Below are 15985 nucleotides of genomic sequence, written 5' to 3' on the forward strand. Positions count from 1 at the left end.
CAGTCGTTATTCAGCAGAGATTGTTTTTAAGGAGTAATGACCAATTCCAGTTATCTTATGTCTTCATCAGTGCTGCATGTCTTTATTAATCAGAGTGTGCTGTTAGTTAAGGGAATGCAAACAATGTTCAGACACTGGAACAAGAAGCATTTCAGGAGACATTAAATACTGCTGAAATGAGCAAGTGAAAAGTACTGAATTATTCAACAATAATATATCATTGCTTGAAGGAAGTAGCCTGAAACTGTAGAATCTCCCTACACTTAGAGATAGGTCATAGCTGTCAATTTTAAACAAATGAAACACTTCACACAAGCAATAACTGGTCTGTGGCATTAATGCAAGAGTTCATAAAGTTAAACAGTGTAGCTAGAGTTTAAAAGGGGCTAGAGAATTTGATGACCAAGGATACCCTTTGAAGTTGTGCAAGATGAAATACGGATAATCAAATCTCATGTTTTGGATAGAAGCTAAATCACCATAGGACCAGGAAGAAATGTGTTCCTTACAGATACAGCATTGCATGGTTGGTTAAAGTGGTTGGAGAAGAAAGTGGAATATCACCTGGAAAGCATCATGTAAAAGTTGCCACTTGACATAAACAGACTCGCTGTACCAATGAGACATAACTAAATATTGCAAATCCTCTATTCATGCATTCCTAATGTAACAGTGGGAAGGGGCAACCAGGTTGACATCATTCTTGATCCATCAGGCATTGGAAGTTCACTGATAACAGGTGAATATCCTCTTGGATCTTCAGAAAAGGTCTGTGTGGAGAAAATAAATTTAATAACTGTGCATAACATCCTGATTCAACAGGGTGACGTGCCTGCTCCAGCTACATGACTCAACCTTGCAACTCACACACAAAGTGAGCACAGTCAATCTGATTTTGAAGTGGGGAAAACTCCTGCTTCTGAAATTAGATGCGAATAACATGGCAAATGTCTTCCTTGACCCTTTCTCTTGACTCATGTTGCAAAGGGTATCTGGCTGCAAAGAACTGAACTAATGAAGAGCTAGATGTCAGATCTCCAAGGTACATACCAAGCTTTATTGTAAATATAAAATATTATTAACTACATTGAATCTTGTAGAGCAGGTCAACACCCAAAGGCCATTTTAATTTGTAACCTTGTCATTTCAGACTATGCAAATATGGAAAATTCCTGAAATTAAACAGCTACAAAATAATGCAGCATTTTGTTCTTTGTGAGCCACCTGCACAGGAAGATAATTTTACTCAAAACGCTATCGTAAAACCTCACTTTTGCAATCATTTTTAAAAGTAAATGTGAATTTAGGTTAACCCTTATTCATATTAAGAAGACGCTTACTACACAAGTTAGCCCATTTATTTGAAGAGGATAACGCTGTAGCCAGGTACTACTCAGTGTAAGAAAGGATGACAATATCCAACTCCCATGCAGGGGTGTAAGAAGCCACTCACAGCCATGTTAAGGCTATCCAGATATTGGGTGTTGTGCAAACCCATGGCTTCATCCCCCCAAATAGTGTCGGCTGGAAGGCCGGGAGAAGTAAGCTGCCACCTTTTCATGGCTGCAGTAAGTTTTCCTCTTCAACCTTTCCCCAGAACAAGAAAGATGCTCAGGAGGAATTGTGGCCAAGGGCTTGTCTTCACTGCAAACTGAACTCAGGTTAAGCCATGGATTTTCCCCTTGATATTCTCCATGTTCACACATCTCCACTTCTCTATCAGTGCTACATCATATGGTAGCTACCAGTTCCTGAGCTACAGGGCAGATCCCAAGGTAACATATTGCCACTGAGAGAACTTCTGTGAAAATGTGTAGCCACTGGCAGTCACAACAATCAAGACATGATGTCTAGTACCTTCCATTAGCCCCGTGACTAGAAGTGGACTATCTCTTTGCTCAGCCCCCTCCTCCACTCTGCCTAGTGTCCTTCTTACAGTTTCTCCATCTTTGCATGTCTGGTGTATGATACAGGTGGAAAAATGCCCAATACGTCCATGTAGCAGCAGATGGCCATCAGAGAGGGCAGGCAAGTTGTCCCACAACACTCTGCCAGTGTGAGCATGGAGCGGCGCAGTAAATTGTGTGTATGGATCTTGGGATATGTACCCAGACAGCTGTGATAGTTGTCATGGGATACAACATCAATGCTGACTTGAAACATGACAACATAGCGATGTGGTTGCACTATTGTAGGTTAGGCTACCACAGATTAATTTACCCTGTGACTACCTACCCCATGCTTAGCATGCACTGAACACAGCCAAAGCTGCAATACTCCAGAGTCCATTCTTGGGGCAGTGCAGCTTATACAACCCCTCCTACCACCTTTCTTTTGTGGAGTCTTTCACACCAAAAATGAATTTGACTAGATCTGTAAGATGTTAGCCCAGAATGTGGAGGAATGCATTTGAGTGGTTTTCTGCATCCACTGTAACATTTAAGAAACAGTTACTTAGTAGGCATCTTAGCTACTTTCACTGCATTATTCATTATACAAACACTACAATTCAAGTTGCACACAGTTATACTAAGCAATAACCCACTGATTTGGGTATAAAACATATCCCTTTCAAGTTACATCAGACTTTCTTATTACTAGTAAACAAGATGCCCATCAATGTAGTATCTAGCTACTATACGAGTTATGTAATTGTATCTGGCAAATCAAATGTTGCTGCCATTCAAAATATATATATAGCCACCAGACTATCCAAACCCATTTTATAACCAAAAATATCTGATCATAGCACCAGTTAATGCTGCATTTGTTGTTTCTTTTAATCTTTTCCCTTAAAACTATTTTCTCAAATATAAGCTGTCCAGGAATCCAGAGGATGACACAGCTGAATAAGGACTTCCCATGTCAGGCACAGAGGAAATAGATTTTTGGGAAACGTCCTCTTTTATTGCAAACTTCTAAGCATTACACACAAAATAGAATGAAGAATGTGTGTGTTGTGAAAGCCAATGCAAAACACAATCTCATTGTAAAAGTGAATCCGTGACACCAAAAGAGCATATGGTGTGAACAATCATTGTAGTGTATTTGTATGATTTTATACAGGACATCCACAGACTGCTGAGTTGGGAAAACTCAAAGATTATTTGAGGGAAAGCGGTAGATAATTTATGGGGAAAGGTGAAATTTATTAACAAAATCTTTCAAAACTTTGGCTGGCATTACTAGGCTTCAGAAGTGCTGAGACATCTCTAGGGGCTATTCTTGCAGGAAGGAAAGGGAACAAGAACTAGAATCAAGTGGGTTGTTTAGATAGTCTCATCTGATTGCAAGGAGAGAGAGTGTAGAATCTCCAGCGCTGCTCCCTGTTCCTGATAGGGGGCATGGCTAGGGCTTCCCTATAACTGGGCTGCCATATCAGTTGCTTCAGGCTTTTGATAGCTGGACTAGCATATGCTGATCTCAGGAGTAAGGCAAAGAATGCCTCCTTTAAACTTCTTCTTATGAGCTGGATTGAAATTAATGGGACTTTAGCACATGCATAAGTGCTTTCCTGAATCAAGGCTTTATTTCTGACCTGCCAACATATATACACACAGAACTGATACAATGTTTTGAAAACAATAATACAATGAAATAATTTTTCTTTCAGGATCCTGTAAAGTAGAAATGTTGCAACAACTTCGTATATTTGTAGCAGTTTACTAAAAAATTCCTTAGAAAGAAGTATGACTATAATTTTATTCTCACTGCCTGCAAACGGCCAAGACATGTTCAAACTGAAACAGTTCCTGGTATTAGAGGATTATAATACAGGAAAACACTAACTACAGCCATTGAGGTCATTTTAGTCACCACAACAAACCCTCAACGATTACTAAAGATTTTAATATTTGTGTTAAAAACAGAAGAAATGTAAGAAGTTAGCTATTAGGTTGCTCATAATTAACTCTCAGTGAAGATCTTAAAACTGATAGCCCTTTGCACATAACAGCTTAGGAAAGCAAGAACTCAGTAATGCAAAATCAGTAACAGAAAAACTTTTCTGATTAATACGACAAGCTTTCAGAAGTATAACTAGTTGCAGTTCTCCACAGCCTACTTCACTTTTCTCCACATTGTGCCTTTTGTAGGGATTTTCCAAAACTAAATGCTGTCGTCTTCTCCCCATTTGGTGGAATACAGACATCAATCATTCAGTGGGTTTACCGTTGTGTTGTGTAATTTAAGAGACTGAAGTTAAATCCCCTTTATTTTTCCTCTCCCTCTCTTCTTTGTATATATTATGATGTTTAATATAGGAAATGACAGAATCTGGAATGAGATACTTCACACTTAGTCCTTTGCTTAAGGCATGTCGTATATGCGTGGCACTGATTTCATTCTGAATCCATTCTGTGACTAGGTGGATATTGTGCTGGAATTGAGTTAGAAGTTCTGATTCGCTGATGTACTGAACAGGGTCAGAGCCAGCACGGCTAATACAAACCAAACCAAACTTTTCTACTATTTCTTTAATATGCTCCTCCTTCCAGAGATTAGGTGTACTAAATGTCTTCAGAATGTCAGCTCCGCAAAGCAGCTTTAACTCTGGGGAAACTGGAAAAGCAAAAACAAATTGAAATTTTATGAAGATCCTTATTAAAGATTAAAAAAAAAAAAAAAAAAAAGCTGATGGGATGACATTGAGTTTTTCACTTATTTTACCCAAATTTATTTTGAAAAGTTACATGAAATATTCTGTTTGGAAAAATAATAAGAGATTTTAGACAGAGGTCCACTTTCTAATCACCACTCAGATCCCCAAAAAACCTAAGCTGCGTTGGCCAACTATATCTCTGCCTGTAGGATTTAAAAGGTGATCTGTATGGTTTTAAAGAATAATTACTGCAGTATTGTTTACAAGCAACAAAGATGAAATACAATCAAGGGATATTTAGGGATATGAATTTGGCTCATAGGGTATTAGACTGGATAATAGGCCATACATTGAGAAACTAGTACTTTACCCATTGAGGTTCCATTCACTACTCAATATAGACTTGATCCTATATTGAAGTTAATGGAAAAATTCCTGTTGACTTCCACAGTGAAGGATCAGACAGTGGGGGTGCATACAGCTCCCATGATCATTTTAGCAGTTTCATCTATGCAATGGGGAGTGATAATATCTCTCCGTTGTGAAGTCATTCTGTTTTTTCCAGAGTACTTCTGACATACAGCCGAGGCAGCTTCCAGCATTTCCCCAGAGCAACCAAACTTAATATTACTGTTATGTAATGGTGAAGTCAGGCTATGAGAGACCTGTCAAACCCACAGTCTCCCTCCCTGGGGTCCGTGACAAATATCAGTTTCTGCCTCTTACCTGCCACCCCACCCATTTCCTTCTCTCTTTGCTCAGCAACTCCCAGTTCTTCTGATTTCTGGCTCCTCATCAGACCTGTGTCTCTTCCCCCTGACCCACCGGTTCCCAGTTCCAGTCTCTTTGTCCAGTGAGCCCCCGTGTTATACCCACCCGCTGGCCCCCCCTTTGTTTTCCCTTCCTGGCTCCCAGTCACTTTGCCCAACCAGTCCAAGTCTCCTACTCCCTAGCACAAGTCCAATTCCCACTTTCATCCCTTACCAGCTTCTATCCCAGATTCTCCACCCCAGATCCCAATTTACTCCCTTGCTTCTCCTCCCCCAGGTCTGGCTCTTGTCCCCTCTGCATTTGAAACAGGCAATTTCCTCCACCATGCCCCTTGGGCACCTCTGGGGACACAGAGGACAGGAGAGACAGGCTCCCTGCTTTCAGTTCAGGTGCCCAACCTGGTCCTGTCTGCAGTCACAGGGAGCAGCAATTGCAGAGAAAGATCTGCTCAGCTCTTGGCTGGACAGAATCTTCAGGAAACAGGACTGAAAAGCTCTAACAAGTCTCTACTGAATCCTTGCAAACTGCAAATTTGCAGGAGAACTTTACACAGAGATCTCCTGTATCAATCTGACATGGAACTGATGCACACCATTCTTAAAAGCTATAAGTTCCAATTAATAATACTTTTAGGGACAGATCTAATAATACTTTTAGGGACAGATCTGCCAAAGCAAAAGAGGTGGGCCATCCCACAGTATTAAATCCAAGAGGAGCAGGGGTTCACCAGCACAAGCTCCCTGCAACACCTGCTTTTCCAAAGAACCTGGAGACAACAGATGCAGACCAAAAAGTGGGCAGTGGCCACACAGGAGAGAGCAAGGCCAGGCAAATCAAGAGACGAGTTGATTCAGCACATCATCAAGGGAACTTTCATTGACAAGCTTCTGTGGAGCCCCAGGCAGAACTTAGAGTGACTTTACCTCTGGCAATACCCAGAGGGGAATAGGGGCAGTACTACTGCCAGCCCGTCCTTGAGGATTTAGGGTGTCAATGTCTCTACGTGCTACAGCTGCCCAAAGAAAAAGTCCAAAAATTCTTGCCATTTGTCAGTTAAATTTCTAAAATAAAAAAATTTCTTGACCAGCTTTATCACAGCCATGTAAGGAGGGTGGGCTGGCAACTTGCAACCCTTGAGCATTCGCCCGGCTAAAAAGGGCCCAAAGCATTTAAAGGGGGCTTTTCAATATTACAAAGAAAACCAACAACAGCAAAACACGACACATGCATGGCGCTGGTGTTCGAAAGAATCGGAGCTAGACTCTGCCCACAGAGATAAAAGAGAACTGGCAATCAAGTATAGTTCAATGCAACCAGTAGCCACCCTCATCTTTAATGTGGAAGTATGGCCTGCAGAGACTGCAATACTTGGCATGCAATGCTCCAGCTTAATTCTGGCAGCCAGGAAAATTGCTCCATTTTAGGTGATTTAGGTGCAGCCCTTAGACTCCTGGCATGTTTTCCACGCAATTAGGAAAAGTCTGAATGTCCTTTGGCATTGTAAGAAAAGGATTTTTTTTAAATATGGTACGGTGCAGTTCTCAAAGGGTAGTTAATACTCAGAGTATTTAATATTAAACAGGAATTGAGTCATACTAGAAAACAAAAGCATCACCTTGCCTCCTTCTTCAGAACTGTTGTGATGTCACCAACACTGTGCACATGGAGCAGAAAATTGATAATTGCTGAGAAGCTATATTGCTTATTTAAAAATACAACTAAAAGGCACTGTTATGGGTGGAACTATTGAGTCCCACAGCTCGCTTTCATTAAGAATAAATGTAAAAGGCAACTGAGCTCCTTTATGGAGCAGATAGCGAAGCAACAGGGTCCTCCATCCATAACAAAGCCACATGCAAGGCTGGAGAAGGAGATAGACATTTGGCACAAGAGACGGTGGTACCCCTATGATCTAAAACAAACCCAGAGGTAAGGGATTAATTGGATTGGAGAGGTGTGTGTGTGTGTGAGAGAGAAATGCAATGAGAAACACCACAGAAACTGACAAAGGAAAGGAGCAGAAAACCAAGGAGATAGCAGAACAAGCACTGGGAGCACAGTCCTGAGTAAAAGCCTAGAGAGAGTGAGTTTTTTGGGCTGAGTGCTTGTTGACAGAGGTTTGGATTGTGAGCAACGAAATTATCTCCTGTTGTCTGATCCCCCTGAGTTCAAGGAAACAGAAACTTTGTATATTCCTTGTAAATAAACAGGACTGCATCAAAGAAATATCCAACTCCATCATAATTTCTCCACCTAACTGAAACAACCTGAAAATCTCTGAATTTTGGCTAACAGTGCAATTCATAAAGAAATAACAGTGCAATATGAGATAATAAAGCTTCCATGAAAGTCTCTAGTTAATGTACCTTTAATTAGAAGATAGGAACATTTTCTTTTTAAAATGTTGCCGATCATTTTCTTTTAAAAAAGGCCAAAAAGTAAAATAAATTTTTAAAAAAATCATGAAGTAGACTCTGACCTGTGTCCCAGACTGTATTGGGACACAATACTAATCACAGAATGTTTTATAGCGTTAGATGGGCTGTGCATAGCATTCCATCTCTGAATGTACATGCACTGCCCTTTGACAGATTACTTTAAACAGCCAAGCTTGCCACAAGTTCAAACTACAGACAACACACTATCCATCCTCACAGAAAAAAATCCAAACAGAATAAGAAATCCTTTGAAAGAGGAAGCAAATCTTGGACTAAAGTCCAAATTTAACAAATGGCTAGTTTTACAAAAAGGCTGCCAATATAACCAGCACATTTTTCCCCCAGAGGCAATAAAGTTAGGGGAAAAAAATAATGTCCTTGGACTTTCAAGGACATCCTGCAAAGTAATGATCTATATCTTCCACAATTGATAATGGATCTAAAGCTCAAATGCCCACAAACCAGTGCTCCAATTTTTGATGAATACAACAGCCTTTATTTCAGGCCATGTCTCTATAAATCCAAAAAGTAGTAAGATTGGGAAAATTTCTGCAAGTTTTTGATTGGTGTGTCTGAATCAATAATGGACAGAAATGAACTACAATACTCTGCATTGTCATTCAGGGAAGAAGCACAGGGTTAGCCAAAGGAGAAACAATCATTAACACAAGGAAAGAAGCTGGATTTAAGATCCAGCAAGCTTTAATTAAGAGAGACTGCTGTTGGACTAAGCCATGTAAAAGTGTTTGAAATGTGACAACAAATTTATTCATGTAAGGCAACACAAAGACTTCAAATGTAAGGAATTCAATTAAAAATGAAATGAAGATCAAGTGTCTCTTATAAGCAGAAAAAGAAATACTGTATGTGAAGCTTAATTCAGTGAATCTATCAGGAAATGTGAAACCTGGCCAGATCATCATGCAAGGGACTGAGGAAAGTATTAAAGTGGCATTAGATACTGTAAGTAATTTTGAAGTCATTTCAAAGCAAATTATTAGCAAACAATTCAGAGGATGACTTATAGAATATACAAGGTTGAAAAGAATGCAATTATTATTAAATAAATAATTAACGTACAGCAAAAAGTTCAAGTGATACCAGGAAAAATAATCTGGAGACACACAAAGACAGTTCACTTTTCAGCAGCTACTACCTTCATTTTACACCATCATCAGAACTCTGAGGAAAAGGGCCTGGATTTGGGAGTGGGTGAGGTCTGAGCTATCCCATGAGGCCAGAGGGTTTTCCAGCCTGTTTTGGATTACAGACCTTGAGAATAATGCAGGTTCTGATAAGGCCTTGGTTTTAGGTGGTTGTTAAGTCGTGGTGCTGGGACGCTCAGGATTTGAGTACTGAGAAGGGGGAAGGCAGATGACACAAGGTGCATCAGTGGCCTTTCTTCTTTTCATTGCTGCCAGGGTGGGTTGCACTAAGTAGCTATACCATTACAGAATTAATAAAATTGCAATCACTTGGTCTAAAATCCAGATGTCTGTATCTGTCCTCAGTGGCTCCTTCTGTTTACAATGTATGTTAGGTACAAACAGGTGACCTGAATGAGGGACAAAATTATGGTGACCAGGCTGTACAAAAAACCTGGGTAACACTTTGCATATATTTTGCAAAAAACTAAAATATTTGATGGAAATTTACTTCAATTTTTTTTTGTATGCAAAATTACACTTAATTTCATCATGCTTCACAAACCTGCCATTAGATTCTGACTATTAAGCCTCTTTGCAAAGATGGGGAAAAGCCCAAATTCACCAGTTTCCACTTTTTCAGATGGCTCTGAGAACTCTACAGTTACATTGACTTGCCACTAAAAAGTCAGCATTTACTAACCTCTCTCAGGAGTACTGAGATACTGCAGTGATTTCCTGTTCTAGGTGGTATGGCAACTCTTGACAAATGCTGACAATGACCCAGATTCTCTGTCATGTGGCACAAAGGGAGTAGAAACTGCCTGCATTTTCCTAGAGAGTGTGGAGATGACACAGGCAACTATGCCATCCTCCACAGCAGCCCAGTGTGGAGGGCGGGGATGGTGAGTGACCAGATCACACTGTGCTCCTACTATCCCTAGTTAGTTCCAGTTGGCATAGATTAGAACAATCCTTAGCTACTCTAACTTGTGTCTGGGGATGGGCAGAGAATTGTGGAGCTCAGCCAGCTCCCATAGGGTATGTCTACACTGCAACTGGAAGCAAGCCTACCAACCTGGGTAGACAGATTCACGCTAGCTCCAGTTGAGGTAGCATGCTAAAAATAGCAGTGTGGATGATACTGCTTGGGTGACAGTTCAGCCTGTCAAGCCCACTTTACCCCCTGGGTCTGAGCTCAGGGGGCTAGTCCAAGCCTCCACAAGAGCAACAACATCTACATTACTTTTAGCATGCTAGCTCGAGCCCCAGATCGCCTGAGTGTGTCTACCCAGGCTAGGAGGCTCACTCCTTGCTGCAGTATAGACAGACCGTGACTGCCTCAACCTGCCTGCACTGCATCATGTGGATCTTGGCTGTAGGCATAAATATGGCCTGTTGACTGTAAATCACCTACAAACTGAGAAAGACGTTACGGGAAACAAAACGATCAGTTTGAAAATTACTGTTTTCCTTTTACTGTTACATAAAGTGCTACCCAGACCATTATTCAATTCAGAATGGCTACAGAAAACAGTCGTACAGTTGCCAAAAGATGGTTGCCTGCAACAGTCTTTTATCCCATTAATCCCAATGGCAGTTACCCATGTAAATCCTTCACATATCAGTGGTTAATTAACTTCCTTAGACTATGTAAGGACATTACAGTCAGTGGATGCAGTAACCAGAAAGTTTTCAATCTCTTTTTGTGGGGTTAATGGCCGTCTTAGCAAGTGACAATGACAAGATTCAAATAGAAAGTCAGACAAAGCACTCAACTCTGCATTCCAGAGGTTTCTTGGCAGCAAGTAGTATCATTTGGAAGTGCCAAATGATAACATCTCCATAGTCACAGATATGACTGATGAATTCATCCAACTACAGTGCACGGTTTGAGAGGGAAGTAACTGCTTCCTATTCTGTACATAATTCAAGATGAAGAAAAACAGATCCACTGTGACTCTCCTCTGCGCGATCCGTAAACATGTAACATAACCTTCCTCTAGAAAGTGCTCATTGGAAAAATGGGTGCTTTTAAAGCCCTTATTTCATCATGAGCAACTTTAAGCAATAAAAGACAGATTATCTATGCCTAAAAAATGTTGCAAGTACTGTGGGGAAAAAAATAAATACCCTCAGGAATCTAATAGTGTCTCAACAAACCACAGACTCAGGGAGTATAATAATGAAATATAAAATCCCCAAGTAGAGCATTTATTTTGTTTTTAATATCAGTATTGTTAGAGTTGTCCCACCCAAAATTGTAATAAATAATAATAATAATTAATAATAGTTATATTATTAACATATTATTGGGGTAGTACTTATCCACTTTTTGAACCATTCTTGCCCATAGTCTAATGTTAATATTATAATTAGAAGTAATTTTATACTTTTCAATATTGTTTTTGAACCTTTTCCTTATTTTTTTTGACTCATCCCCTCCATGTAAGATCAGCACGGTAGCAACTCACATTCTCAACATTTATAGCTTCAAAAGAAAAAGTTTAGAATTTTAAAAGATTGATCGGGGATTAGAAACCCAAAATCTGAAAATACCAACCCAAAATGGAGTACAATTTTATTGCAATATGGCAGTCACTACAACCAAAATTGCAGCTGCAGTCCTGCAGGTGTTTGGACTTGTTTATTTTTTTGGCAGAAAGCTCCAAGAACAATCAGCTACTATGTCCAACCTTCCCACCACAGTTAAATTAATCTGGTAAAGATGCATTGTTTTCGCTACTTAAACAAGGTTCACTGTTTACCATAACAAACAAACCTGGGTCCAATGAAGACAGGAAGTCCTCAGTAGCTCTTTCTATAGGCCAATTGTTTCTCCCGAGTTCCCTCCTGAACTGGAGCGATCTGGGCGATTCATTATAATGGTGCCTGTGTTAAAATAAAGGCTTTGATGTGAGGTAATCCTCTCAGAGATACACAAAGCGATTACCTGGCACTTTCAGCTTCTAGAACACAATCTGCTTTTATGCACTTCAGTTTTTAATGAGATGTGTGACGAATTCACCATGTTCATTCTCTACGTCAAAGATTAGCAATGGTAGTTAACATTCTTTCACAATTCACAAAAGTTCCATGTACTAGTATTTTCTTTGTACAATCCCCAGTCCCTTTTGAAGCCCTCTTTACTTATTATGGCAGCTCTCATAGGAACTCCACATTTAAAGCATCATTGAGATTTGTGTGTGTAATGCACAATCCTTCCATTTTTCACTTTAATCATTACATTTAGTTTCCATATTAAACGTATTTTCCATTAATACTATTATTATTATTATTTGTTAAAATATTCAATCAGGGAGAGGAGATTTTAAAAATGAGACTTTTTTTTCCAAAGCTTATTCCCCAAGAGCCTACCTTTTTATTTATGTTCCTCTTTTCTTTTGCTAAAGAGCCACAGTCCCCAAAAACTCCAAACACATGATTCTGACAAGATTTCAGACATTGGCTACTTTTCAAATTTAAATGAAAAGGGAGTTATTCCCCTTCTGTGTCATAACTGAGTTTAACCCCACAAAGACAGGCTGACATAGCTGCCCAAATCCACCAGCAACTTCCATTCCCCAACACTGCCTCGCCAGCCCTCCTGCTGTGTCTCCTGGCAATAGTCCTTACCACTTCTACATGCCTCTGTGCACTTCTCTTCAGTAGTGGGAGTCCCAATCCAACAGACTGGCTAAGATCTGCCAGAATGGGGCTCCCATCTGGAGATTCATGGGAAGTTTACCAGACTGAGAGACTGCCTTTGTAGAGCTGCAAGCTCCACTCCTCAATATACTTTGCTTGCAAGTCTCCTCCTCGGACCACATCCTAGGCACCGTTACCAACAGGAAGCACAGAGAGAGTAGGGAGAGGGCGAGAACTTCAGCCAAAGTTGCCTGAGGAAGCAGATTCTCCATTGAGTGAAATCTGTTAATGAGCTTTAAAGGTGATCCCCATTTTGATGAACTTTAGCAGGTCTCTTGGAATTGGACTCCTGATGCAGGGGCTTAAGACATTAGAAGGAAGATGAGGGCCTGGATAAATGGGTCATCAGTGGTGGCTTTCTGCTGGCTCTGTAGATGCCAATGCACACTGTTCCTAGCCCCCAGCTTGCCAAGTCCAGTTCCCTGATGTCCAACAGAATTTTTTTTCCCAGTTCACAACATATTAATGAGGCCACAAGTAAATATTTCTGCATTCCTCTCTTTTACTACTTTGTATTTTTGTCAGCCTTTTACTTCTTTGTCTGTATTCTCTTTTGGTTTTTGCTCTCTCTCATCTATCCCACTTCTCCCTTGCTTCACTCTCCACTTCTAATTCCTGGTTTTACCCATCTCCAGCTCCACATTCTGCCTCCAGTCCTACTACTTCACTCCATCTATGAGCACAGCAGATCTAAGTGCATCACTGTGAGGCCATTAGGAATAACACTCCTTCCTTAACTCAGCCTCTATATTATATATAAATTCACTGGTAACCCCCCAAAACTCTCCTGGTGGTATAAGGATTTGAGGCCAGTTTCAGCTCTGCCCATGAATGTATTCAGATTTGTGACTTAAGTTTCCACCCTTCAAATAATATAAACGCAGTTGTAATGGTTTCTGAAGTTATTTTACCATGTAATTTTTTTAAAAAATCAAACCCTTTTTTGTAAACATGTAAGAGTTGCTGAAATATATAATATAAAGTATCAATCTATGGTATGAAACTCTTAAAATATTTATACAATCTTGGGTCCTGATCCTTCAATGATAACCTCTTGCACAAAGTTCACTGAGGACTGGGGTCTTGTGTACGATAAAAACTGAACTGCTACTCTGTCTGTGCAGTGTACATTTTAAATGCGTTAGCTTTTCATTTAAACAGTGCCACAACGTACCTACTAATCTACAAATTCCCAGGCTTCTGAATGTATATATACAACTTTATTTAGATATATATAAAACATGATACATATGTAACACATACACACAACACTATATTATAAACAGTAAAGTAAAACATGGGGGATAACTAGACAGCAATTTTAAATGTATCTGTTCTCTTTCTTCCAGGGAATGCTTCCTACATTACTGGTGGAATTAAAATATTGCTACTTTTGATCAACAATATCATTACAAACTTAATTTCCCTGTCCTAAATTAATCCCTGGGGTAAGTACACTGCAATTAGTCTTCAGTCACAACAGGAGTACATTTAGTTAATTGTATTTACTAACAATACTGTTTTCTGGTCTAGGTGAAGTATTCAGAAATATACAGTAACTGACTGTGGAATTAGATCCCCCAGCTCATGGTGCATGAAGAACATATTGCACTGCCATGCAGAACTTTAAACTCACAAAGTACAACTCTCATTTCCCCTCTGCATTGCAGGACCTGCTACTCATCTTAGAATTTATTTCACAATTAGTTTTCAGCAATCCACCAAAAATGCCTTTACTGTGACCCACAGTGAAAAAAGGTCACAGAACTTCATTCAGGGGTGGGGCTGGGGGATAAAATCTATTAATCTTTCTCACTATACAAGGCAATGCAAAGCTGCTGAAGCCTTCAAGTGGCACAGCAGCCTGGGTCAAATCATACTCGTAATGAGGAAGGAAAAATTCTTGGAACAAATACTTTCATAGTCACTGAGTTTCTCAATCTCCCAACGAGTTTCAGGGACACAGTCCCCAAAATATCAGGGAAGAAAATCTAGATTGCCTGCATAAAATCACCATATGTAAATCATGTTTATGCAAATTAGAATTTTGCTTCGCTACCAATCATAAAAAAAATTAATCATAAAAAGAAATCCATTCAAACCTGTAAATTATCCTCATGCCCCCTAACAGGATACGATCTACCAGCACAGTAAAGGGGGTAAATTCAAATTGCTGATGACGAGAGCTATGTACAACGATGATTGATTTTAATCTCTTTTTTCCTGGTATCAGAATATCTTTCAGCTTGCTACTAAAATTCTAGAGAAGCTTACAGTGAGGAAAGCTATCAGTTCTTAATTTAGTAATCAGGTTAAAAGTATATTGTATAGACTTGATCCTCAACTGGTATAAATCGGCATAGTTCTATAATGAAGATATGCCAAATATTGCTAGCTGAGGTTCTGTCCCTACTGTATCTTTAACAAAAATGGCAGTGACAATTAAGATCACTCGGCATTCCATTTTATCAGAACACTGCCTTCATATTTAAGGCACTGGATGAAACGCAAGGTGATGGCATCAGATATTTGTGTTTTTTTCAGCTGTCTCTGCTCTGAGGCAAACTGTTACCTCTTATTCTTGCTAAAAAGCTTGTTTCACTTTTTCTTTTCTATTAACTGGCTTAAATTTTAGCATCTAGGGAACAATTTATTCACACAATATGAGAAATTGTCACAATAATGGTTGGTTATTAGTGCTCTCTAAACTCGGTCATGGGTAAAAGGCTAAAAATAAATCAGAATGAACACAGTTTACCACAAGTGAGAAGTGAACTGTCCACGTGAACTGTTGGTGCACAAATACTTGGTGCCACAAATCTCTTCATAATTCTATTCAGAGCTAATTTGGAGGTACACTCTCTCTGCAGATTGCACACATGGTTGTTCGCATGACAACATATATACAGTTTACGTTTATACAACTTTTCTTATCCTGAAGGATTCCAAAGTATCTGACAAACCAAATGCTTACAAGCAGCATTTCCATTGACTTCAAAGGGAGGTGTGAGGACAGAAGCCTTCCAGAATCAAGGCTGGATAAGAACAGGACTCACCTGGAATAACTGCAGCTGCTTCTCTGGTGGAAAGTGGCAGTTGATTAGTAATGATGCAACATGATTGTTTAGGAAAACCAGTGAAAAATAACATGCCCAATTGACAGTGCAAGGGAGATAGAATGTAATGCCACACACTGGAATATGGCCAAAATAAAAAGGAATGGAGAACAGTTAAGCTCAGATAGGACAGATATCTCCCACAAACCTGGGCTGAAGGAGAGCACTAAGAGGCATTTCCTGGCCCTTTGGCTTTTTTTGCTTTAT

General features: G+C 39.7%; 1 protein-coding gene across 7 annotated transcripts in view; it reads right to left on the reverse strand.

Annotated features, from left to right (window-relative positions):
- The window catches only part of LOC137147133 (nicotinamide/nicotinic acid mononucleotide adenylyltransferase 3-like), an 86248-nt gene that overhangs the window by 25560 nt on the left and 44703 nt on the right, over positions 1-15985 (reverse strand). For 4 of the 7 annotated variants that reach the window (XM_067538941.1, XM_067538943.1, XM_067538944.1 and 1 more), the window contains exons 4-5: positions 11737-11846; positions 3508-4560 (exon numbers count right to left, since the gene is read on the reverse strand). In XM_067538941.1, coding sequence (XP_067395042.1) covers positions 4187-4560; positions 11737-11846 — 484 coding nt within the window. In that variant the 3' untranslated portion in view covers positions 3508-4186. Of the gene's footprint in view, positions 1-676; positions 771-3507; positions 4561-11736; positions 11847-15985 lie in introns of those variants that run through there. The other 3 variants (XM_067538947.1, XM_067538945.1, XM_067538948.1) reach the window with 3 other exon arrangements.

Source organism: Emydura macquarii, unplaced genomic scaffold (assembly GCF_026122565.2).
Source record: "Emydura macquarii macquarii isolate MOO-44397 ecotype Brisbane River unplaced genomic scaffold, CSIRO-AGI_Emac_v2 contig_499, whole genome shotgun sequence".
NCBI lineage: Eukaryota > Metazoa > Chordata > Testudines > Chelidae > Emydura > Emydura macquarii.